The 25,000-nt window shown below is 52.6% G+C and overlaps 2 protein-coding genes across 2 annotated transcripts; one reads left to right on the top strand and one right to left on the bottom strand.

Annotated features, from left to right (window-relative positions):
• The first annotated feature begins 937 nt into the window (after positions 1-937).
• Positions 938-19,313, top strand: L3MBTL2 (L3MBTL histone methyl-lysine binding protein 2). Its single transcript, XM_026479563.4, has 17 exons — positions 938-1,064; positions 2,878-3,121; positions 4,408-4,541; positions 7,384-7,507; positions 8,200-8,279; positions 9,789-9,906; positions 10,346-10,480; positions 10,755-10,843; positions 13,935-14,166; positions 14,553-14,629; positions 14,803-14,907; positions 15,613-15,760; positions 16,164-16,246; positions 16,572-16,806; positions 17,303-17,368; positions 18,326-18,445; positions 18,827-19,313. The coding sequence occupies exons 1-17, from the start codon at positions 1,041-1,043 to the stop codon at positions 18,937-18,939; spliced, it is 2,127 nt and encodes a 708-aa protein (XP_026335348.1). The 5' UTR covers positions 938-1,040; the 3' UTR covers positions 18,940-19,313.
• A 4,210-nt stretch (positions 19,314-23,523) lies between these two features.
• Positions 23,524-24,734, bottom strand: LOC130544432 (chondroadherin-like protein). The gene is made up of 2 exons (XM_057316139.1): positions 24,517-24,734; positions 23,524-23,800 (listed from the first exon to the last, which is right to left on the bottom strand). Exons 1-2 carry the CDS (start codon positions 24,732-24,734, stop codon positions 23,524-23,526), a joined length of 495 nt encoding a protein of 164 aa, XP_057172122.1.
• Between the last annotated feature and the right edge of the window lie 266 nt (positions 24,735-25,000).

Raw genomic sequence — 25,000 nt, 5'->3', positions numbered from 1 at the left:
GGGGTTGAAGAAAGGAAAAATCAAAGACTTTCATATCTATGTGGAGGACCTTAAATTTAGAAATATTTTTAACATATATTCAGCCCCCACTTATTACATTTAGATTCTTCCTTTTGTCTATTTTTTAAAGTTTATTTATTTTTTATTTATTTAGTGATCTCTACACCTAGTGGGGCTCGAAGCCACCACCCTGAGATCAAGAGTCCCACGTTTCTCTGACTGAGCCAGGCAGGTACCCCTACATTTCAATTCTTAATTAATTAGAGCACAGTGTAGCACGGGGAAAGAATTTGGACTAAACCTTAAATTCCAATCCTGTGTGATCTCGGAAAGAGCCACTGCTTCATCTTTGATAGGGTGATTGGCTGTCTCCAGATTTGAGCTGTTTGTAAAGCTCCACCACAGCCCCTAGAACTGAGTGTTTAAAGGAGGTGTGGGACATCCAAAACGAGTGAGGCAGAGTGCCTCATATTCGAGGTTTTATTCAGGAGATGGTGATGGAGGGGCAGCGTTGCAGGATTTTGAGCGTGTGAGACATTTATAGCACTGGGCATAAGAGCATTCCAGTTTCTGCCTGAACTGGAGATGAGTCTCTCTGCTAGCCAGCCCGGCCCAAGGGCACCTTAAAATTCTTCTAATCAGGGAGAATGCGATGTCATTCCTGGTGTCTGGAACAGTACCCATCGTATGTGCTCGGTAATTGCTAAGGAATGGGGTAGGGGTGAGAGGAGGAGTTTAGTGTACAGAAATGAGGTCTGCCCCGGCTGCGGCAGGGGCAGCGCCCAGGGATTTTCACATCGCTATAGCAACGTCAGCTTCCACGCTCAACCACAGGAGAACTACAAGTCCCAAGAGCCTCCGCGGCTTCCCCGCCCCCAGGGGCAGGAGCGCGGACGAGCGCAGAACCGGCTTTGCCTCCTTCCTGCAGCGTGATTGGCCCGCGGCTCTGGGAGGCGGCCAATGACTGCGCTCAGGAAGAGCCGCGAGGCCAATATGGCTTCCTGCACCTGGTGACGGTTGAAGAAACGGTGTTAGGTCTCATGGAGAAAACTCGGGGCGTCGAGGTGAGAGGGAGAGGATTTATCGTGACTGGGAAAGGGAGCCCCGAGAACCTCGCACGCGGGACCGTTCTTTAGGCCTTTTAGCGACGCCTGGAGGGTGGAGAGTAGAAGGATGGATAAACTGAGGTAGTTACGCTGAGCAGGGCCAGAGGCGATTGGCGTTGCCATTTGCGCCCATACTGCTGGGGCCGACGTCCGGCGAGTGGTTCAGGGCGGAACAGCTCCCTGGCCTGGGGAAAAGGGAACTGGGTTCAGGATCTGAGAGCTCCTGAATCTCCTTTGTCCTTCCTCTCTCGTGGTCGTTTCTTTGGGGATTAGGAGGCCAGCGACATCCTGGTGGGACGTGGGGGAGATTAAAGTTTCATAAAACTACGTGTCTGGAGCGTTCACGTGCATTATCGCCCAGTATACTCACAACAATCCTGTGTCACTGTTTCGTTGTTATGGTTAAAGTAGCTGAGGCTTACAGACAGGTGGTGACTCCCCAGGAAGGCCACACAGCTGTAAAGTGAAGGAGATGGACACTCAGTCTTGCAGGCTCCAAAACTTTCCCCCACTCTCCTACAACCTGTCACCCACTCATCCTTGCGTCATTTGGCTTCTGGTCACCTTGTATTTAAATTCGGTCATACATTTGAGTATGTAGTTGTAAACATAAAATGGAATAGCTCAAAAGAAGAGTAAAGGAGAATAAGAATAATAGCTCATGCTTTTAGAGCTGTCACGAACTGCTGGAAACAGAACTAGGGTTTATATCTCAGTCTTCATTCTAGTCATCTAAAGAAAGCTTGCTATTATCTCCGTTGTACTGATGAAGAAACTGAGAGCAGCGAGGTTCGATATCTTGCACAAAATCACAGTTAAGTGGTAGAGCCAGGATTCAAACCCAGGCAAATCTGGTTTGAAAGCCCATGGTTTTAACCAGTAATAATTGCCAACATGTACCGAACACTTGCTACATGCAAGTCACTGTTTTGAGTGCTATACTTGTATTAATCCTTATTTCTCCCTCAAAGCTTCTGAAAGCGGTGATATCCTCATTTACAGATGTGGGAACTAATGCACCAAGAGACTGATTTGCTGCAGATCATACAGCTAGTCAGGAGTAGAGATGGTATTTGAGCCCTGGTCTGGGACCTTTTCTACCAAGTGCCAGTTAGACTGATACACAATACCTCATTTACATTTCACATCCTGTGAACTAACTACTTTTCTTATTTCATAGATGAGAAAGTTGAGACCCAGAGTGGTTAAATGACTTGCACAAAGACCCACAGCTAGTTAGGATCGGAGCTGAGTCCAGAGCTATGGTACATCCCACTATGTTCTAACTACTGTGTCTTCTCTTTCCCAAATCCTCCTTAGGGCAGTCTGTGTCCCAAATTAACTTTTCTGTGGCTGAAATTGTTTCTGAATTGAGATTGTTTTGGTGTACATATGCTAAAGGGGGAAGAATGATATTCTAATATACATCTTCCCCAGAAAGTCTTTATGAAATAAGAGTATTTTCACATCATTGTATTCTATGTAAATCATGCTAAAATGTCATCATTTACAAATCCACAGGAGGGGCTCGGTGAATTCCTAATACATATTTTCTGTCTTGTTAAGCTATTCTGATGAGTTGCAGTTAAGAACTGTATAAACAAGAGTAATGATCCTGGTGTTTGCAAAAGGGGTATTTGATTCTGCCTGCCACTTGGCCCAAAGGTGTTGACCAAGAATTAAAAAGGGAGTTGACACACACCTGCATCCTTGTCCATACACTATGTCAGACCTGATTCTTCCTGCCTGGTTTGTGTCATCCTTCCACTAGGAGACTCCATCTTCAGAACGTATGGAAGAAGAAGAGGAAGAGGAGGACGACTTGGAGCTCTTTGGTGGCTATGACAGTTTCCGGAGCTATAACAGCAGTGCGGGCAGCGAGAGCAGCTCCTATCTGGAGGAGTCAAGTGAAGCAGAAAATGAGGATCGGGAAGCAGGGGAGCTGCCTACCTCCCCCCTGCATTTGCTCAGCCCTGGGACTCCCCGCTCCTTGGATGGCAGTGGTTCTGAGCCAGGTGCTTTCAGAGTGTCCCCTGAAGATGGGCGGTTTCGGGAGGCTATGGAGGAAGAGGGGGATATAGGCCATGTGGGCAGAGCTGTCCAGGTGTAAAAGTTGCTTGACCTGATGTCTAAGGGCCTCTGAAAGAGACAGAAGTGCCCCAAGTAGCCCCAAGGGGCATTTCCTCTGCTGCAATCTGATTTCAAATTGCGATTTCCTTTGGTCTTTCATACGAGTAATATTTATGTGGCACACATTAGATGCCAGTCATTAATGTGGTGCTGCTTTTACATTTTTGTGAATAGCTGGTTGATTTTTAAGCCTGGATGTTGAGAAGGACACCTAAAATGTTCTGATTTACTATCCGGGAAAGGACAAGAAATAGCTTGTGGATTGGACTTTGGTTGGGATGGGGGTGTGGAAAATACAGAACAAAGTGACTTCCTGGGGAGAGGATTACTGATGAGAATCCCCATAGAGCATCTGGAAGCCAGTTAATTTCCAAGCTGTGCTACTTGGACAGCTGCTGGATCCCTGTGTCAGGGGCCCCAGTGTATGGACTGCCCGTGAAGAAGGAGGGGCTAGATGTCTGTGAGGATACTCCTGTCCCCTAGTGCCTGCACTCTTTAGAACAGTGATCTAATACTCTGCCACTTGCCTCTTCCTTTCCATCTACCTGTCTTCTCCCCCCCCCCTTTTTTTAAAAATCTTTCTCTCTTCTATCTTCTTCCAGCCTTTCTCTTAGAATCTTAGAACTCCAGAACTAGAACCATTAGAGACCATTGAGTCCAGGGGTTCTCTATCATGGCTGTGCATTAGGATCACCTGGGGAGCTTTTAACAGACTACAGATGCCTATGTCCCGCCATAGACCAGTTAATGAGAATCTCAGGCTTAGGTAGTTTTTAAGCTCCTCAGGTGATTCTAATATGATGTCAGGATGGAAACACTGATCTAGTTCAGTCTCTTTATAGATGAGAAGAAAATCCACAGAAGTTAGGTATGTAGGCACTTTTTTTCTTCTCGTTTTCCTCTTTACAGACTTTCCAACACTCACGTGTTGCCCTGTGGATTTTCCTTCGCTCCACTGTTGACATATAGCCAGGGGATGCCAGGCAGCTTATCTTAGACAAAACAGATTCAGCTGTACACAAACCTCCTGCTCCTGTTCCAGTCGTGTCAGTCTGACTGGGGGCTGGGACTCACCTGCTTAATGCACCGTTCCAGGTTTTGAAGAGCCCATCGTTTTGTTTGATTTGGCGTGATCATATTAGGTGGGTCACGTGCTAAGTTCTCTTCCCAGCTGTCTGTGAGATGTGTGGTATCGTGGGTACAAGGGAAGCCTTCTTCTCCAAGACTAAGAGATTCTGCAGCGTTTCCTGTTCCAGGAGCTACTCCTCCAACTCCAAGAAAGCCAGTATCTTGGCCAGATTACAGGTGAGAGGCAGTCACTTGGAAGACCCTTCTGGGGTCCTGGGAGCAGAGACAGGAGCAACCAACTGGCTGATGGCAAGAGGCCAAGAGGGCTGGGGAGGAGCTTGCTTGTGGCCATCTGAGGTTGTAAGTTTCCTGCTATTTATTGTGCTCTGAAATTTAAAGGGCAGAGGAATCCATTTATGGAGCTTGTTAAATTGCAGATTTCTAGAGCTGCTCTCATTCCCCACCTTCACCTCCTGCATAGTCTGATGTGTTTAGTATGTTTTAAACAAGAGCCTTGGGGGAGCCTGATACCCTTGGTCTTTGCCCCCCCCCCCATTCTTTTATAAATGCTCTGAAAGGAAGCTAGAAGACAGGCATATGTTTCACCAACCACAGTGTAGGTTTGGGAAGTTGATAACTTGTCTCTGCCTCCATGTCACAGGCAGCCACCTAGAAAGTCTTACTTTTTTTTTTTTTTTTTTTTTGAGAGAGAGCAATCGTGAGCGGTGCAGAGTGAGTGGGAGAGAGAGAATCTTACTTAAGCAGGCCCCACACCCAGCGTGGAGCCCAACTTGGGGCTCAGTCTCATGACCCTGAGATCATGACCTGAGCCAAAATCAAGAGTCGGACATTCCATGGACTGAGCCACCAGACACCCCTGTAAATGGAAGGATTCTTAAAGAGATATGTTGTCTAACCCACACATTAGTTGAGAAGTGTGCTGAGGTCCAGAGAGGAAGAATGACTTACCTAAGGTAGTTCTGTTGGAAGAGCAGCAGAGCTGGAACTGGACTGTGATCTCAGGTGCCTGACTTTGTGGTTTCCTGGTAACTATGGACACCATCCACAACACTGGTTTACAAACTTCCCTGCACGTTGGGATCACCTGGAGAGTGTTCAAAATACTGAGACTCTTGATCTTAGGCTGTGAGCTCGAGCCCCATGTTGGGTGTAGAGATTACCAAAAAAAAAAAAAAAAAACTTTTAAAAAATAATAATAAAATAAAATATCGATGCTTAGTCTTACTCCCTAGGTTCTGATTTAATTAGGATGGATTGTGGCCTGGGCTTTATTTTTTACTATTATATATATATTTTATATATATGTGTGTGTGTGTGTGTGTATATATTTATGTAAATTATAAATCTAATATATATAATTTTATATGTAATAAATATATATATATATATAAATGTGTATATTTATATATATACACATAAATATATATACCCAACGTGGGGCTCGAATTCATAACCCCGAGATCAACAGTCACACACTCGGGGTGCCTGGGTGGCTCAGTCGGTTAAGTATCTGCCTTCAACTCAGGTCATGATCTCAGGGTCCTGGGATCAAGCCCTGTGCCAGGCTCCCTGCAGGAAGTCTGCCTCCCCCTCCTCGCCTCATACTCATTCTCTGTCAAATAAATAAATAGTCTTAAGAGGCACACACTCCATCGACTGAGCCAGCCAGTTGCCACCTGAACATAGGGACTTTAAAGACGCTCCCCCCCCCCCCCCAGGTGACTGTAATGCGTAGCAAAGCTTGAGACCCACTGCTCTGACATTTATTGAAAGTCACAATGTGCCAGGTCTTCTGCTTAGTACTTCCTACAATTTATCTCTCACTTTTGTGAGATAATTGCTGTTTGTTGTTTCCCTCGTAGTGCAGATTTTAGTCGGTGTGGAAAAATCTCTCTCCTCGGTGAGCTAATAATAGTATTGTTAATAGCTACAGTTTGGGAGTACTTGCTAAGCATTTGGACTGAGTTCAACCAATGATCTCTTAAAAATGAGTTTTTTTAATTCCTATTTTATTTAAGGTTTTTTTCCTAAAGAAATTTCTACACCAAACATGGGGCTTGAACTTAAAACCCCAAGAGCAAGAGTTGCATGCTCCATTGACTGTGCTTCCCAGGTGCCCCTTAAATTCCAATTTTAAAGGCTCAAACATTTTTAGTAACTTACTATAGAGGTATACAAATGAAATTTAAGAGCCAGGCTTTGACCTCAGGTCTGTGTGGGCTTTAAACTCACACTTTTACTTCACTGATCTTTTTAAATAAATTATCTGGCAGGGTGGCTCAGTCAGTTGAGCATTTGACTCTTGATTTCGGTTCAGGTCATGATCTCAGCGTTGTGAGATGGCGCCCGTGTCAGGCTCCAAGCTGAGCGTGGAATCTACTTAAGATTCTCTCTAAAAAAAAAAAAAAAAAAAAAAAAAAAAAAGATTTTCCCTCTCCTTCTGTCCCCTCCCCACCTTCATTCTCCCCCTCTCTTTCCCTCCTTCCCTCTCTAAAAATAAAAATAAAAAAATAAAAATTCTCTGGGCCTTTCTGAGCAGTGCTTAAGTTACAAATTATAGACCAGATTAGTGGCCTTTCACATTTTGGGATGCCCCCTTGGAGCACCTGATGAAAGCCACAGACCTGCTCCAAAACATTCATGTATTTGTACAAAATACTGCCTCCTGACTCAGTTTACGGACGTCCGAAGCCCACTCTCTGCTGTAAGTCTGTGGGAGCACCAGAGGAAGGAGACAGCGGAGATGTCTGAGAGTTGAAGCCGGGAGGGAAAATTTCCTGGAGCAATCAAAGGCTTAAAAGAAAAGATAGAACAAGTGTCCCTCCCTGTCCTGTAGCTCGCAGACCCCAGTCCTCCCTGAACAATAGCTAAGCACTTACTGAGTGCTGGGCCTCATACCGGAACTCTCATCCTTGCCACCCCCTCTGAGTTAAGATTGTTATTGTTATCCACTTGATTTACAAATGAAACTGGAGAGGTTAAGTAACTGGCTGAATAGCAGAATTTGAACCTAGGCAGTCTCAGCCATTGGGCGACACACCTGTTCTCCTCCCTTCAGGGTAAACCACCAACCAAGAAAGCCAAAGTCCTGCACAAGGCAGCCTGGTCTGCCAAAATCGGAGCCTTCCTCCACTCGCAAGGGACAGGACAGCTAGCAGATGGGACACCAACAGGGCAAGACGGTAAGACAGCAGGGCACTGGTGCTCAGGAAGCTGCTGGCGGTCGGTGGGAGTGGGGTGCCTGTTCTGGGGTGGCCTGCTTAGGAGCCAGGAATGGGAAAGATGGGGCAGCTTGGCCCAGGCTCACTGTGGATTCCATCTTCCCCATTGGTAGGTCATGTGGAAATTACCCCAGAAAATCCCTTTAGTCACTCCTGAAGTGCCAGGAATTCAGAAGCCAAGAATTAGCTTCTTTTCTCTTGTATTGCTTTTGGCCCTGTGGCTTTTATTTCCCTCGGGCAGCGGAGACCCCCTCTGGTTTGGAGAGGGGTGGTGGGGTAAGGAAAGAACCTCTCTCCCTGAGTGTGTATAGCAGGTTCTAAGCATATAAGCGCTAGGTGGTCTGAGTTCTGACTGTGCCCCTCCCACCTGTTCAGATAAGCAACGAGAGGTTGGGGGAGGTCAAAGGAATTTAAGCCTCAAGGTCTTTGGATTCCCTTCTCTTTTCCGGGGAAGAAAGATCAGACATTTCCCTTGAATGTTTCCTCCACTTCTGAGAGTCTGTCACCTTTTGGATAAGGTCCAGCCCTGTTCTAATGGCCACTGGTGGGGCAGGTATGGGGCCGCCCGGGTGGGGAAGGACCTGCTTCTACAGGCTCCTGGGGGCCAGGTTCCTAGCAGGGCTGCTGACTTTCAACTCTTCCTCTTTCTGCAGCGCTGGTCTTGGGTTTCGACTGGGGGAAGTTCCTGAAGGATCACAGTTACAAAGCTGCTCCTGTCAGCTGTTTCAAGCATGTGAGTGCCCTGGAGATGAGGGAGGGAAGAGCTGGGAACCCGGGCGCTCGCCGCCCCTCTCACCTGCCAGCTTCCCAGGCATTCCAAGCTGGGCATTAGCACCAGGAAGAGAACAGTGGTGAGGTCTGGGTGGGCGCAGTCCAGCTTTGCCACTTGCTCGATTACCTTTCTGTCCACCTTTTTTCAGCATCTTCCTACAAAGCCTCATCAAGGCCTTCTAGCACCATGCTTCCCTCTGAGGTCCTCACTCTGCTTATTTACATAATGGAACTTTGTACTAGAAATCCTTTTCTTCTTTCTTCCCCGTTGTTCTGTGTTTTCCCACTGAAAGCTTGTTCTGAACTGCCCTGGGCCCCCTGGTCCGTGGGAGGCAGATGGGAATCCTCCTGGAGCCCACTTCTGCCCAGAGAGCACAGAAGAGTGAGGCCCTGGGGGGCTGGGCCTGGAGTGAAAGGACAAGCAGAGATGCTGCCCGCTGTCTTGTCTGTGGGCCAGGGAGCCGCCTAAAGCAGCACCCCTGTTCGGTCTTCCAAGCCAGGAAGTGGAAGAGGAGGCCTCTTTACTCTTGGAGTCGTCTGACCAGGATCCCCTCCTGGTAGCCGCTGAACTCTGGCAGTGCCGTGGACAGTGGAAAGTTGGGAAGTTTCTCTGCATCGCTGTTGCAGGCGCACAGCTTTCCTAGTGGGAAGTTCTTTTGCCCTGAGTTTTCACTTGCAGGGGAGTTATGTCATACTTGCATTCAGCATACCTGATTTCATAAGCTCTGCCAAGCCAGCCCTTGTGTGCCTGGGTAGCATAAACATTTCTAGGTTCTCTGAGAGACCCACTCTCTGGCCAGAGAGGTGGAATGGGATACCCCAATTAGCTTAAGCCAGGGTGAGAATGAATAAAAGGGTGAGTTTCTCCAGAGAATCAAGGTGCTGTTGGTGCAAAGTGAGGATTAGATACAGGGAAGGCAAGCAGGAAGGGTCCACTGCTGCTGGAGAGTATCTGAAGAGGAGACCAGTTGGAGAAGTGGAGAAAGAATGTACCAGAAGTAGTGTGTGAGAGCCAGCATGGTGATAGCTAGGAGACTACTGCCCAGGCTTGAGTGACGATTGAAAGAGGTGGTATTTGTGCCACGGACAGTTCCTGGTACATGGCGAGCACCAGGCGTTGTTGGGTGTTGTCACTGGTGCACAAACTGGCACAGGTGTGATATGCCCAGGACGATAGAGTGAGGAGCTGGTCCTGTAAAGATCAGCACTTGGCTGGCTGACTGGATGTCTGGCTGTTACACCCACCCTCCCGTCCCATTCCCCCACCCCCATAGCCCTGCCTCAGCTCTTCAGGGACAGTGGACTCGTCTTGCTCATCTCTTCATCCCTAGTCCCATGCCTGGCTTGCCACACGCCGTGAGTCATGTGCACTGAGGTGCAGAGAAGGACGCGACGGCTCATGAGGCCAGCCACTCTCCCCTGTCCGCTCAGGCTGCTCACCGTCCCCCCGAATGCTCTCATGCCCACACAGGTCCCACTCTATGACCAGTGGGAAGATGTGATGAAGGGGATGAAGGTGGAGGTGCTCAACAGCGATGCCGTGCTCCCCAGCCGGGTGTACTGGATCGCCTCTGTCATCCAGGCCGCAGGTGGGTACTCCTCTGGCCAAGACAGGGTCCAGGTTCGGAGAGTGACATCGCACAGATGGGCAGTGTCGCAGGCAGAAATTGGCTTCATAGAGCAAACAAAAAGACCACCCGCTGGAGTTTCTGCCCGTCCGTTCTTGGGATTCTCCTACCTTCCCTGGCTTCGAAGAGGCTGCAAAGCATGGCAAGTTTGGAAACTCCCCCTTTTAAGGCTTTTTCCAGGAATGACCAGGCTGCAGAAAATTAATTCTTCCTGCTATGCCATACTGCTTTCCAAGTGGCATGGGTTTATTTTGGCTGTGACTTTGTGAACAACAGGGACCCCACTTGCCCAGAAGGAGTTCTTGGAATAAGAGTCGAGTTTAGGCTTGAGAAGAAAGAAGGCCTGAGAATATACCTTTCCCCATCCCGCCCTTGCTCACTGGTGCCCTCCTTCTTTCAGGGTACCGGGTACTGCTCCGGTACGAGGGCTTTGAAAATGATGCCAGCCATGACTTCTGGTGTAACCTGGGAACGGTGGACGTCCACCCCATTGGCTGGTGTGCCATCAACAGCAAGATCCTGGTGCCCCCACGGAGTGAGTTGATGAGAACATTCCCTGTCGTGGTTCCTGCAGAGCCCTTGGTAAAAGGGGCACCCTTTGTCTTAGGTTAGACCAGAACAGAACCCACTTGCCAGCCTGCTTCCTGTCCTCCCCAGTCTCAGAAGCCCCATGGCAGATCCAGGTTGTACAGCGGGTTTTGTAAGATGTGATGGCTGGCCTGAAGACGCAGAAATAAGTTTCTCTGGCACCCCCTGTTGGTGGGAGCGTTGTCAGTCTGTATAACCAGGATTCTGCTGTGTCTCCACAGCCATCCATGCCAAGTTCACCGACTGGAAGGGGTACCTCATGAAACGGTTGGTGGGCTCCAGGACACTTCCCGTGGATTTCCATATCAAGGTCTGGCAGTGAGCACTTTGGGTCTCTTAACTGATCTCCTTCCTGCCCCTTTTCCATTTTCTCTGTCCATGCCACTCATTTCTCAAAGACTCCCTTGTTTGCCAGTCTTTAGCTGGCAGACTAGCCGTGCCAACCCAGACTCTGATCCAGCCATGTTGATCACATTGCTTTGTCTCCAGAGCCTTACCTTTGCTCATAGCATTTTTCAGGAGCATTCGTTCCATAGATTTTATTAGGTACTTGTGTACAGGGAACTGTGGGAATACAGACCCTGTGTTCAGGAATCTCCGGTCTGGCAGAGGAAATGAAGTCTAGCTCAGGAATAATTATAAAATAGCCTGGGTTCTGAACCAGGGGTGTGCCTCCGAATTATCTCTGTGGCTTTTAATTTTAATTTTATAAAATTTAGTTCTTTAACTTAAAGAATCACGCACATGGTAAAAATTCAAAGGGAATACAAGGATACATAGTGAAGACTTCGTTTCTGCCACTTCTGTATGCCAGAGCCTCTGTTGTGGGGCTCGCTTGCATGGGGGCCTGGACTGCTGACCCGCATGCGCACAGGTGTGCTTTCCACATTGCCTCTGTAAGCGGCACAGCAGCGACCAGGGGATGCCGAGCAGCTGCAGCTGTGGCAGATGGTTGAACGGGTCCTGTGGCCTGAAGGGGAGCAGCTGTCAAGGAGGGCTTCTTGGAGAAAATGGCCTTTGAATTCTACCCTGATGGGTGGGGTAGGGGTGGTCTGGAAGCCAAGAGTGGAAAGTAAGGATGGACTAGAAGCTGGGGCCCTCTCATCCAAGGCACCGGACACCTGGTGAGGAGGTTGCCACCGTGAGTCTTAGCTGGTGGAGAGTGGGCCTATGGAAAGGAATGGTTCTAGCACCTCGAGGAAGCTTTCCCTGGCTTTTTTCCCTAAAGTAGAAATGATTTTTTGCTTTATTTGAACTTGCTGGGTACTGTTCATTTGCTCTTTATTTCTCTGTATTTTGCTAATTTTTCTTTTTATACTTTTTTTTAAAAAAAGATTTTATTTATTTGAGAGCGATCGTGATAGAGCATAAGCAGGGGGAAGAGGGAGAAGCAAACTCCCTGCTGAGCAGGGAGTCCGACACAGGGCTCGATCCCAGAACCCTGAGATCGTTACCTGATCCGAAGGCAGACGCTTCACCGACTGAGCCACCCAGGCGCCCCATACTCTCCAACATACTCTCCAACAAACCTGTAAGCTCTTTCTCCTGCACTCATAGCAGCTCGCACAGCGGGCAGATTCAGCAGTTGAAAACGAGTGCTCACTCGTCCTCAGCCAGGACTTGTCTGAAGCGAAGGCAGGTGATTGTGGGGGGTGCAGGCCACCAGCATCATCAAGCCGACCTCTCTACTGCTTAAATTAAAATGAGCTTGATTCTGGGGCCCCTGGGTGGCTCAGTCAGTTAAGCGTCCAACTCTTGATCTCAGCTGAGGTCTTGATCTCAGGGTCGTGAGTTCAAGCCCCGAGTTGGGCTCTACACTCTGCATGGGGCCTACTTTAAAAAAGAAAAAAGCTTGATTCTGGTTCCGTGTGAACCAGTCAGCAAGCACATGATGACTCACTGTCATATACCCAGTCCTGCAGTGGATACAAAAGCAGCTGCGTCTGAGGATTGGGGGTAGGGAGGGTAAAGGGGGGTAGGTTTGTAAAGGAAGCTCTAATCCAAATCCAGTCTAGTTCCTTTGATGCCTACAGTGTGATAAGTGCTGAGTAAAATGTTTTGAATGAATGACCCATCAGCCAAGGTCAGGGGTGTACTATGTGTTTGTCAGGTGAGAAAAAACATTGATTGAGCACTAACTCTGTGCCTAGTTCTGTGCTTGGAGCTGAGATAGTAGAAATGAATCCTCCCAAACCTGGCTTCTACCACTATGGAGCTCAGGTTCTGGGTGTGACTGAACAGAGGCCACAAAAGTAGTGTTGGACTGTGGGCTGCCCTGGGTGTTCGTAAAAGAAAGGAATGAGTCAGGAAAGGCTAGGAGGGGAAGGTGGCCCGGAGGGACCCCAACCCAGGCCTCACCCTGTGTCTTTCTCCTAAATGGGCCAATCAGGCAGTCAGTTTTGAGCTGATGTCTGACTGTGGTGTAGGACTCTTATCAGCTTTGTCTGATAGCTGCTTTGTGACCTTGGAGATGCTCCCCATCCTGGTGGGCTTTGAAATAGCATGGCTTAGCGACGCCTGGGTGGCTCAGTCGGTTAAGGATCCCAGAGTCCTGGGATCTAGTCCACATCAGGCTCCTTGCTCAGCAGGGAGCCTGCTTCTCCCTCTGCCTGCCTCTCCCCCTGCTTGTGCGTGTGCACGCTCTCTTTCCCTCTCTCTCTCTGACAAATAAATCTTAAAAAAAAAAAAAAAAAAATAGCACGGCTTAGTCCCCACCATGCCTAGGCTGGGGCTGGTTTTCCCTGGGCTGGAAAGCCCTACAGAGCTCACTGTTCCCATTTCCCTACCCCAGGCAGGACGGCACTGAGATCACAGTGACCTGAAAGACTCTCCTACCCCCTCATCCCGTGGCCTGTCATCAAGGCTCTCTAGAACAGCTTGTGGGCATCTCAGTCACTGTCCCTTGCTGGGTCAGAGTAGGGTAGCCGTTCAGAGCTGCAGCCTAGTGGGTTCACAGCTGTAATTAGACACGTGGAGGCCCCGGGGCCCTCAGCTCTCTGGCCATGAGTGTAGTATGTGCCATCAGCCGGGAGGTGGAGGGCAGCAGGAAAGCGCACAAGGCTGAACGCTGGGACCAGTTTCAAGGTCCAGCTCTGGCACTAATGAATCTGGGTGAGTGTGGGCAAGTCACTTGAGCCCTTTGGGGCACCTGTTTCCTTTGTCTGAAATGGGTTTTGTACTTCCCATCATACTGACTGGCTGGCATTTTGGTGCCCACCTTGTAAGCTGTGTGCTGTCTTCCCACATCATCCTGGGGAATTGGGGGCTGGGGTCGAACCTGGTGGGACAGGAGGGCTCATCTGCCCATTTCCTGACTCCGTGCTGGGCACGGTAAGAGATGACACAGGGAGGTGGGGCAGGGAGCCCCAGGACCACAGCAGGCCTGTGCTCTGGTGTTGCAGATGGTGGAGAGCATGAAGTACCCCTTCCGGCAAGGCATGCGGCTGGAGGTGGTGGACAAGTCCCAGGTGTCCCGGACCCGCATGGCCGTGGTGGACACAGTAATCGGGGGTCGCCTTCGGCTCCTCTATGAGGACGGCGACAGTGATGACGACTTCTGGTGCCACATGTGGAGCCCCCTGATCCACCCAGTGGGCTGGTCACGGCGAGTCGGCCACGGCATCAAGCTGTCAGGTCCGCTGTTGGGACCGGGGTGGGAGCACCTCTGCACCCCATAGCACCACCGTGTGGTGGGGGTGACCATCGCCAGCATGTGCATGGTGGTACCGAGGTCCAGAGAGGTTGCGTATTTGACCAAGGTCACTCAGTCCCTAAGGGTTTCACCGATTCGAACCTGGAGGCTACATGATGTGGGAAGCATCTGGAGGTTCAGGAGTTCCTACAGAGTGCTCCCGATGTGTTCTGTCTTCTGATCTAGGCAGGGAGGCACGGGGTGCCGAGATACAGATTACAGCACATGTAGGGCAGTCCCCACATTTCCGGGGAGGGGAGGGGGATGGCCCTGTGAGCAGCCTGCAACTCCCTTCTCTCCCTTGCTCCCCCTGCCATTGCCCCAAAAGAGAGGCGCAGCGACATGGCCCACCATCCCACCTTCCGGAAAATCTACTGTGACGCTGTTCCTTACCTGTTCAAGAAGGTGAGGCACAGCCCTCAGGCACTCCTCATCTTGCCCATAGGCCCATTCCAGGCCTCACGACCCCGGGGTGTTGCTTTCCCTCCCTGTTTCCTTCCCAGGCCTGTGGATGAGGCCAGCTCCCCCCACCCTCCACCTGGGCCACCCAGATTCCCCAGCTGTCCCGTTCCTTTAAGGTTCGAGCTGTCTACACGGAAGGTGGTTGGTTTGAGGAGGGCATGAAACTGGAAGCCATTGACCCCCTGAATCTGGGCAACATCTGCGTGGCAACCATCTGCAAGGTGAGCCTGGGCCTGGCCCTGCAGCCTCTAAGGTGGCTTTCCGGGAGGTGGCAAGGTGGCGCAGAGCCCTGCACTCCCCGTCCATCCTCCCTTCCCCACTCTGGCTGCTCCAGGAGTGCCACGCTTCTGTGAGTAGGGGTGTTAACCTGCTCCTTGCTCAGAACCTGCTTTCGTGTCAGGCCCGAGGCACGTTGGAGAGATGCTTATTGAACACCTGGCCTGAGCCTGGTCCTGTGTCAGGTGTAGGCCCCGCCCTGTCAGCCTCCCTGGGGGCTTCCCACTGCCACACGCCCTCCTAGCCCAGAGCCGTAGCTGTGCTGACTTCGCTGCACACCGCCTCCGTTATTACTGCAGCCTGAGCAGCTCACGACTCCACCTTGGTCCCCCCCCCCTCCCCGGGGACATGCTGATTTGTGCATCTAGCCAGCATCTCCAGGCTGGTCCCATGTGCTCACCACCCAAAACACTGGAAAAAGACAGATTTAATCCCTCTGGGAACAGCATTTGCTGTCTAGTGCGGAAGATAAAGAACCTCACAAGAATGGGTTCCAGGGGGGCTGAGTACTTAGAAGCAGAAGTTCAGGGAAGGCTGAGATCTAACTCCAGTTGGAACCATCCACCTTGTGTCCCACCCATAGCCACCTTACCCTGGGATGGGGGGTGCAGCTCATGATACCATGGTATCTACCTGCCCCCCCACACTAGGTTCTCCTAGACGGCTACCTGATGATCTGTGTGGATGGGGGGCCCTCCACAGATGGCTCAGACTGGTTCTGTTATCATGCCTCCTCCCACGCCATCTTCCCAGCCACCTTCTGCCAAAAGAATGACATTGAGCTCACACCCCCAAAAGGTAAGACGGTCCTCACAGTGGGAAAGGGCAAAGTGTGCCCACAGGCCCAGGTTCCTGGCCAGGCCAGACCCGGGGGCTTGGAGTCTCAGAGTGGATTGGAGAGCTGTCAGAGCCAGCCTAGTCAGCACTACCAGCCCGTACACTGGGCTGACTTGGCTCCGTGGCTGATGGGTGTCGTGGTGAGCAGAGCTCCCACTTCTTCCTTTAGGCAGTGAGCAACCTATACGATAGGACCAGGGTCCTAGAGCAGATACCAGCCTGGGGAGGAGGGAAGAAGGCTGCTGGGGAGACTCCGGGCTGGGTCCTGACCGAGCTTCAGGTGCCTGTTTGGTCTGTGCTCCTCTCCTAGACTCCCTCCCACCTCCCCTCCTGTCCCTCCACATCTGTGTTTCTGCCCCACCAGGCTACGAGGCACACACTTTCTGCTGGGACACCTACTTGGAGAAGACCAAGTCGAAAGCAGCCCCATCGAGACTCTTTAACATGGTGAGGAGAGCGAGGAGGCATGGGGCCTGGGGCGGCCCTGCCACTGTCGTCAGTGTTAATTCCCAGCCCCTTCTCCTTCCTTGAGTCTGTACTATGGAGACCAGCCACTTCAGGGTACAAGTCCCAGACTCTGCCACAGGGCTTCTGCCAAACAGTCCAGCCTGCTCCCTTTCCCAGAGGGGCTGGTGTTGGGAACAGAGAGCAATGGGATCACTGTTAGGGGACCCTTCCCCACAGGCACTCCCGGCCCACTCCCTCTCCCCGGTTCAGCCCCACTCGGGCAGGGATCTGGCTGCCATGGTCACTGCTTCGTCCCCCTCCCCAGGACTGTCCCAACCATGGCTTCAAGGTGGGCATGAAGCTGGAGGCCGTGGACCTGATGGAACCCCGGCTCATCTGCGTGGCCACGGTGAAGCGGGTGGTGCACAGGCTTCTCAGCATCCACTTCGATGGCTGGGACAGCGAGTATGACCAGTGGGTGGACTGCGAGTCCCCGGACATCTACCCCGTCGGCTGGTGTGAGCTCACCGGCTACCAGCTCCAGCCACCTGTGGCCGCAGGTCTGGGCTCTCGCGGCCCCCAGGGCCTCTTGGCTTTTCTTTTTCCTTTTTCCTTTTTCCTTCCTGCCAACCACTCCCCCTGCCCCATGCCTACCTCATTCTTTGGCATGAGACCGAGAAGTCTCCTGGACCACTTCTAATGAAAGAGTGGCCCTCGTGTCCCCCCCCCTCCCACTCCTGACTTGTCTGTCTCCCTCTCCCTCTGGCCTGCAGAGCGCCTTCCTTGATCTTGCCCACTCTGTCATATGCTCGTGCCCTTGTGCACCCAGGTAAACCACCCAGGCCCTTCGGAGCAGCCCCGGTGACGAGGGTGGGAAGAAGGGACAGCTGCTCTCCAGTCCGTCCCCCATTCTCATTGCCCAACTTTGGCTTTCCTTCTTGGGGTGTCCCTTGTGTAAGGGAGGCTAGTGAAGTGTGGGCAGGGGGTCTCGGGATGTGCCTATACTGTGTCCTCTTCAAACTCTTCTTACCTCTTCCCCTCATCTTTCAACAACAGAGCCAACCACACCTCTGAAGGCCAAAGAGGCCACAAAGAAGAAAAAGAAGCAGTTTGGGAAGAAAAGTAAGTGTTTCTCTCAAGCGGCTGGGCTGGTGTGGGACTTGGGATCAGCTGGGCCTCTGGGGCAGGGGGGTCACCACGTAGGTAGCGCTCTTCGTGGTCCCTCCATCTCCTCTCTTTTGCCCTTCGGCTCCAACGGGCCTGTCAGCCTGTGTCTTAAGGGACGCAAGCACAAATAGGGAGCCTTCAGTCTCTTCAGGATCCCGAGGAGAAAAGGCCAAAGATGGTATTTATGAGAGAAAAGGGGGAGGGATCCCCATCCCTGCTGGCCTGTGGTCAGAAGTCAGCACAACCCCGTTGGCCCCATCGGCAGTGCACAACTGCTGTTTGAAAGTAAGATATTTGGGGGGGTGGCAGTTTCTCCTCAAGCCTGTCATTCCTCCCTTGGGACCCTTGGGTGGGAGCTTCGATATCATTTTCTTAGGCGGGGCCCCACTCTGAACAGATCCTCAGCCGTATGCGTGCTCAGCCTGGGGGGACGGCAGGTGGGGTGGGGAGGGAGGGGGGGTAAAGCCGTCCTTTAGAGCTGCCGGCCTGTGGCAGCGAGATGGTCTCCGTGAGGTGGCACCACACAGAGAAGAGGTTGTCCAGAAACAGGACAAGGAGGAAGCAGATGCAGTCCCTGGGCAGGATCAGGGTCGTGTGAGGGTATGGAGTTGATCATGTGGGAAGACCCTGTGCTGTCCATAGTGGTGGGGCTGGGAAAGTCACTTCACAGGTGAAGAAAGGAAGGAAGCTCAGCAAGCACACCTGGTGGGGGGGTGGGAGCAGCTGGTAGTTACCCCCTCCTGGAGAGAAGCTCTCTGAGGCTCGGGCACACAGCCCTGAGGGGCAGTGTCAGAGTTTACACTCTGTTCCCCCACGTCGGCACCTGCCCCTCTGCTCACCGCTAGACCCCCAGCCTTCGAGCCTCCCATGGAGATAGGCCTGTGCTGGGTTTCATTCTGTTTTTATTCAAAGGGAAAAGAATACCACCGACCAAGACCCGGCCCCTCAGACAGGGGTCCAAGAAGGCCCTGCTGGAGGATGACCTGCCGGCCGGCGCAGAGAAGGTCTCATCGGATCCTGTTCCTGAAGAGAGTAAGAGCCTCTCGGGCGGGGTCAAGCCAGGGCCAGCCTGCTGCAGTGCTCAGAGGCGGCCCTCCTCCTTCCCCACCTGGGCACAAAAGAGGAGAGTCCAGTGTGAAGGGACTTTTCTGGGCACCAGGCAGTCCTTCTTGGACCACTCGGCCTGGAGAGCTTCCCAAACGCCCACCACCAATTTGACGTAGCCGCACATCTCCAGCCGGGCCCTTTCCATCTCTGCCGCCTGCCGCCCGGGGGGAGGGTGCCATTCCCACCTCCCCGCCACATCCCAAGGGCCCCCATTCATAGGGAGTCAGAGCCCCCTGCCCTTCCCAGAGTTTCACCTATACTCACTCTGTTCTCCCACCCTCCCCGCTTCCCTCCCTTCCTCTTTAGTCATTGCTGTGCGCGTGAAGGAAGAACATCTAGACATGGCCGCGCCTGACAAAGCCCCGAGTCCGGAGCTGCCTGTTGCCATTGAGAACATCAAACAGGAGACAGACAACTGAGCCTTCCCTACTACCAGTCCGGGGCTCCACTGTTGCTACCCACCCCCCACCCCCCACCGCTTTAGTTCGGAGACTGAGCCTTTCTGCCTAAGTTCTGGCAGGTGCTGTGAGGGCCGGGCGCCAAAGGACCCCGGGCGAGGCCTGCGTGACTGGGGCTGCCCGAGGCCTCCAGATTTGTCTGTGAGCGACTCCTCCTCCAGCTACAGTTCCCAAAGCTCTTCCTCACAGTAACCTCCGCCCACACCCACATACCCCGCACCTGCCGTGGGGTAGAGGGCTGCCCCCAGGCATCGTGCAAGACAAGTCCGTGCATGTGCGTGTGTCCAAGCAAGTCCTGTAATAAAGGCCTGGCGCAGCTCTCTGAGGGGGAGGCAGCTGTGGTTGGTGGTGAGTGGTGTGGTGGGTGCCTGAAAGCAGCCAAGTAGAGCAGCCTCTCCCCTCTGGGGACGGCGCTGTGCTCCTCCCAGCAGCCTGGGGTGGGCAGGGAACCCCATGCAGGCACCCACCTCTGGCAGGCAGCTAAGCAGCAGTGACAACGAGGAAGGTTCTGGTGACTTGTGAGGCGGCCCTAACCTGTTTTCTCTGTTGGCAAGAGTACTGACCCCTCATTTCCCAAAAGGAACAGTGGAGTGGAGGTGGGGCCTGCGCCTGTTGCACCACTTGGGGAGGCTTGGTGGCAGAGGGGACTGCAGAGGCAGCAGAACTGGAAGGCGAGCCGGCCCGTGCTATGAGGAGGCCCCAGCTGGGCGGGAGACCACCGCCAGCTTTGCGCCTAACCTACTCTGAGCCCAGCTTAGCTAGGACCTGTCCTTTCACCCCCCCCCCCCCCCCCGCCTTCTCCATGTTAACCAGGTCAGATGCGGCCCTGCCCGAGAGTCATGGGGCAGGGGAGTAGTCAGCCCTGCTGGCTGAGGTGGCCCTAAGGGAGCCCCTGGAGGAAGGGAGAAGAGGATAACAGGTCATGGTTCCTGGCTCTCTGTCCTTTACTGTCCATCCTCCTTTCTGAAATTACATTCTAGAAGCTCCCCTAGTATCTGCCCAAATTTCAGTTGCTTTTATTTTTCCCAGTTAGTTTCCTTGGAAGCGGTCTCCTCTCTCCATCTCTTCAATAACTCTTCTTGGAATGTACGGTGGAGGCAGGCTAACCTTTATTTCTTGTCTTTGGGTGGAGATGTACTGCAGGTGGGTCCCCATATTGTCCTTTAGGGGGTGCAGCTGTGCTGCTGTGGGTGTCCAGCTACATTCTCCAAGCTGGTCTGTCAGGCTGCCACTGCCCGTGCTTGCTGGGTAGGGTGCTGGCCGTGCAATTGCTCAGGACCTGGGCTATTTGGTGTTATCCAGAGATGGGGTGACCAGCCCAAGGGAAGCTGATTTCCAGCCATTTCTTCCATAGAGAACTTGATGCCCACTCCTTTGCTAAAGGCACTAGAAAGCCCCACATGGTGTAGAAACCAGGCCCAGAAAGTGGCTGGTTGGTGCAGCCTGAATTCCCCCAAAAAGTCACTAGATTTGGAACACAATGAAGATCAACGACAGGGGCCATTTCTTCCCCCTCTGTCGTTCACGCACACACCCCAGACCTGGGCGATGACAGGTCAGTAGCCTCAGCCCCCAGGGGAGAAAGATGGCCTGGGTATGCATTTGGGCTCGCGGTGTCCCCGTGGAACTCTGGAGGCTCCTGCTCCCAGCTGAAGCTGGTGCCTCCTCCCCGCACGCCTTGCGGTTCGGGGGTCCAGCTCTGACTGTGGAGCTTCTGGGAAAACTGGACTTGAACGGCACTGTACCTTCAGTTCCTCCTTACTGAAGTGACTCCTGCGTGTGCTGTGCTAAGGACGGCGGGGTCGGCGGGCAGGCCAGCTGTCATTCCAGCCCTCGACTGGTCGCCCCAGACTTCCTGAAGTCGTTTGTCCGATTTCTGTCTCTTAGAGAGGAGTGTATTCTCATCTGTCACCTCATGGGATCAATTATGAAAGCTGGGTTCACACATGAGCACAAAGAATAAATGTCCTCATTTAAGCGCCCCATCTCCATAGCAACCACACGCTGGGTTACTCTTCTTTACGTTTCTGCTGTTCCTCTCCTGCAAGACCCTGAGCTCCCCAGAGGCCGAGACTGCACCTTGTCTGCTGCAGGAGCCTGGTACTAACCCCACCCCCATGAGTGTGACCTGAAAATACGTGACTCGTGCTGCTGGGGCCGAAAGATCCACTTGATTCATCACAGATGGAATGTGGGCTTCTGAGAGGTTTTCACTCCAGGCACAGGACCAACTCTGTACCTCACTTGCCCTTGGGGAGAACCGGAGACCTTGGAGTCCAGCAGCGGGAGGGGGGGGGCTGCTGTCTGTGAGACCTGAAGAACTGTTTCTACTCCCCGTGCCTCCTGCTCCATGACCTGCAGTGGCTCCCCAGTGTAGATTAGACCAAGTGCAAATGCACACACCATTCTTTTACTGTTCCCCAGTCTAGACACTCTGCTCCAGGGGCGGGGGAAGCGAGGCAACTGCCATCTGTAACAGCCTCATCCGCCGAGTATGAGGGTAAACACACGTTTACACAGTCCATCTTCACAGGAACCCTGAGGTACACCTTGACTTCATATTATGGGGGAGAAAAAGGCTTATCAGAGTTGCGTAACTTGTTTGCTTAAATTCACAGCTGTTAAATGACAGCAGGGAGATTAAACCCAGGGTGGTCTGCCATATTACCACCAGTAAGTACTCTCATTCATTCATTCATTCATTCAGTGTCCTTTCTGTAGCATTTTCCACATGCCAGACAGCATGCTAGAGGTTGGGCCTCAAAAGCGTGATGCATGCATGGTCCAGCTGTGGCCGTGAGCAAGGTGAGCCCGCCCAGAACAGGGCTCAGGGCCCTGTCTGATCCTCAAGGTCAGGGTCCTTCTCTTTCTCTTTTTCCTTTTTTTTTTTTTTTCTTTTTTAAGTATTAGGGCTCCATGCCCAACATGGGAGTTGAGCTCAATAGTCTCATGCTCAAAAAAAGTCACACGCTCTACCAGCTGAGCCAGCCAGGCCTCCCAGGGCCCCTATCTTTCAATTCCTTTGTATTCCTGGGAGGAAACTAAACTGCCACTTTCAACAAGAATGTAAGACCTATAGCTCCAGGGCTAACATTTGGTGGAAGATCTCCATGTCCGAAAGGGTGGCTGGGTGGAATGGTCTCGGATGTACCAGTTCCTGCTGCAACCACCATTACACGGGCGGGAGTCAGGATGCAGGGTCTTCCCTTTTAACAAAAGCCCAGACCTGTGGCTGGAGCCATCAGACCTGCTGCGGCCACGCCAAGTCCAGCATCCGCAGGAGCTCCCCAGGGCTGCTGCAGGGGGAGGGCACTGACTGACGCTCTTCAACAGGCCACCTGGCAGGAAGTCGGCGCCACAGTCTGCAGAGATTAACGCCGTTGTCATGAATGCTAGTTCCAGATCTGACCTCTAAGGCACAACTGATCACCCTCAGCTTGGGGTCTTTCTAAGGGTTCCTTCCTCCCAGCCTACCTGACAACACTTATGAAGAGAACTGTGTTCCCCCCAAAGAAGATATACCTCAGAATGAAGCCTTACTTGCAAATAGGGTCTTCACAGAGGTAATCAAGTTAGAACAAGGTCATTAGTGTGGGGCCTAATCCAATATGACTCATAACCTTCTAGAAGGGGAATTTGGACTCCAATCCAGCAGGAAGATGTGAAGGGATGGGGAGATGCCAGTGAAGTCAGGCAGAGATTACAGTTGTGCGACCACAAGCCAAGGACCATTCGGGGCCACCGGAAGCTGGAAGGGGCTCAGAAGGATCTCCCCTACAGCTCCAGAGGGAGCACAGCCCTGTGAACACCTTGATCTCCGACTTCTGAGAACAGTGAGACAAAAATATCTGTCGTCCAAAGCCTTCCCATTTGTGGTACGTTTTTACAGCAGCCCCTGAGAGCTAATACACCATCTCATGGTTCCCAGGCCTCCAAGTCCTGCAAACGCCAGTCCAGAGGCAGGCTGAGCCCTCTGTCTTACCAGGACCCCCCTTCTGTTCTCATTTTCCTTCTCAGGACTGACCTTTCTCCTAAAGACCCTCCCTGTGCCCTCGCCACACAGCAGGGGTTCCCACATGCAAGGGCCCCCATATCCTGCTCACCCTTCACTGTGTGCTGCACAATTTTGCTACAACCGAGGGCTCAAGTACGCGAACATAAATGTCAGGCGGGTGACGGAACAACACAGAGCAGGGGCCAGCGTGTGGCTGACGAGCAGCGGGAGGCAGCGGCAACAGCACCTGCGCCTCTGCTCCTTCCGTCCCAGGCCGAGCCAGGCCCTTGAGGCCAGGAAGGGGTGGAATCAACAATGATCCAGCAAATACAGTAACGGCAGCATGGCTTTTAGGAACACGTTGGGTCCAGGTATTCTGTGGCTTCTCAGAAAGGCCACTGTCCCACAGGATGAGGGGTGTAGTCATTTCCTCACAAACCCACCTGGGCCCAGCCAGAGGTGGAGGAAGCGAAGAGCAGGGACAGATATTACGAATGGAAGCAATAGTCATTGTCCAGATCTGGAACCACGTGAATTAGGACCAAGAGAAGTCAGATCCCTGATACCTTGGGCTCTTTGGAACCTGACCCACCCACCGAGGCCTCCCTGAAACCTGCCCCCAGGCCAACCTTGTCTGCTGTCCACCGTCGTCCCTTCATGGGGGTTCTCCTGGCACTGGGCCTGGGGGCAGACATCCGCTTGGCCTTCCTGGCAGCCCAGCCCGGGCAGGTTTCAAAGACAGCAGTTGCAGCCTTCACCCTCTGGCCACGGGCACTGGGAGGGGTGGCACAGGTGGCCCCCACACGCAGGTTCAGCCCCATGAGCCATCTGAGGAGAGGAGAGAGTTCAGGGAACCCACTGTGCTGAGCCTTCCTGAGGGGAGCAAGGAGGTCCTCGGGAACTGGGGGCAGGGGAGCCTGGTGGGTGAGGGCAGACTCTGGAGGGAATCCTGGCGCAGCCCCTCACCAGTTAGGGGACTCTGAGTGAGTCACTTCAATCCTCAGATCTTTTTTCTGTATAAAGGGGGTAGTAATAGTAATAAATAGTTGCAGGGAGCTTATGGTGCTCCAGACACTGTTCAAATCAACCTATATATGCGAGCTGACCGTGTCATCCTCACGAAGAACCCCCGTGAGGTGGATACAGTTCCTTCCATCCCCTTTACAGATGAGGGAATGGCACAGAGAAGTCCCAAAGGGCCCAAAGTTAGTCAGTCACAGAGCAGGACTGGAGCCCAGCTCTGCCGGAGTCTAAGGTTGTTGTTATTTTCTTATGAAATTAATGAAGAGCCCACAAATATTTATTAGGTCCCACCCACCAGGCTGGGACAATCGCATTCCCATGTTACGGGTGAGGGAATCCAGGCCCAGAGAAGTCCACCCCAAGCCCATGTACTTTGGCTCCCTCAGGCACAGTAGCCGGTTCTGGCAGGACCCTCCCCTCCAAAGATGCTCAGCTGGCACAGCGTGGTGCCCTGGGGAGAGGGTGGGGCTTGACTGACAGCTGGTGGGTCCCCAGCTGAGAGTCCTGGTGAAGGCTCCCACCTGTGCAGTGGGAGCAGCTGGCAGTCACAGTGGAGGGGATTGCCGCTGAGGTCAATGAGCTCCAGCTGGCTGAGATGGGGCAAGGCAGGCATGGCCCGCAGCTGGTTCTTCTGCAGGTGCAGGCTCTGGAGCCAGGGCCCCAGGCCAGAAAAGGCCCTGGGAGAAATCTGCAAGAAGATGCCAAGCTTTGGTGTGAGCTCCTGCCAGGCCCGTCTCATCCCTAGGCCTGGGCGCTAGCCCCATGCAGAAGGGAAGTAGAGAGCCCAAGATGGCCCAGGCAGAAAGGGCAGTGCAGGGATGGAAACCCTGCTTGGTCTGATCCCAAAGCACCTTCACCTGGACTCCCAGTTCATGGTTCTTTCTGCTATGCCTGAACATGCCCGCATAATGGCAAATCCCCTTGGTGGCTCCGGCCCCACCCTCAACGTGCACAAGAACCCCATGGACCCACTTCCTCCTTCTTCCATGCTCTGGCAGTACCCTC

Source organism: Ursus arctos, unplaced genomic scaffold, assembly GCF_023065955.2.
Source record: "Ursus arctos isolate Adak ecotype North America unplaced genomic scaffold, UrsArc2.0 scaffold_21, whole genome shotgun sequence".
Taxonomy (NCBI): domain Eukaryota; kingdom Metazoa; phylum Chordata; class Mammalia; order Carnivora; family Ursidae; genus Ursus; species Ursus arctos.
This window is presented reverse-complemented; position numbering and strand designations above follow the sequence as displayed.

Bases quoted from the DNA above. Each gene is read 5' to 3' on its own strand.
- LOC130544432 (XM_057316139.1), bottom strand. From the start codon at position 24,734: ATGAGACGGGCCTGGCAGGAGCTCACACCAAAGCTTGGCATCTTCTTG. The intron at 23,801-24,516 runs GTGGGAGCCTTC...TCCTCTCCTCAG, and splicing joins CAGCTGCTCCCACTGCACAG to ATGGCTCATGGGGCTGAACC.
- L3MBTL2 (XM_026479563.4), top strand. From the start codon at position 1,041: ATGGAGAAAACTCGGGGCGTCGAG. The intron at 14,167-14,552 runs GTCCGCTGTTGG...TTGCCCCAAAAG, and splicing joins CCACGGCATCAAGCTGTCAG to AGAGGCGCAGCGACATGGCC. The intron at 17,369-18,325 runs GTAAGTGTTTCT...TTTTATTCAAAG, and splicing joins GAAGCAGTTTGGGAAGAAAA to GGAAAAGAATACCACCGACC.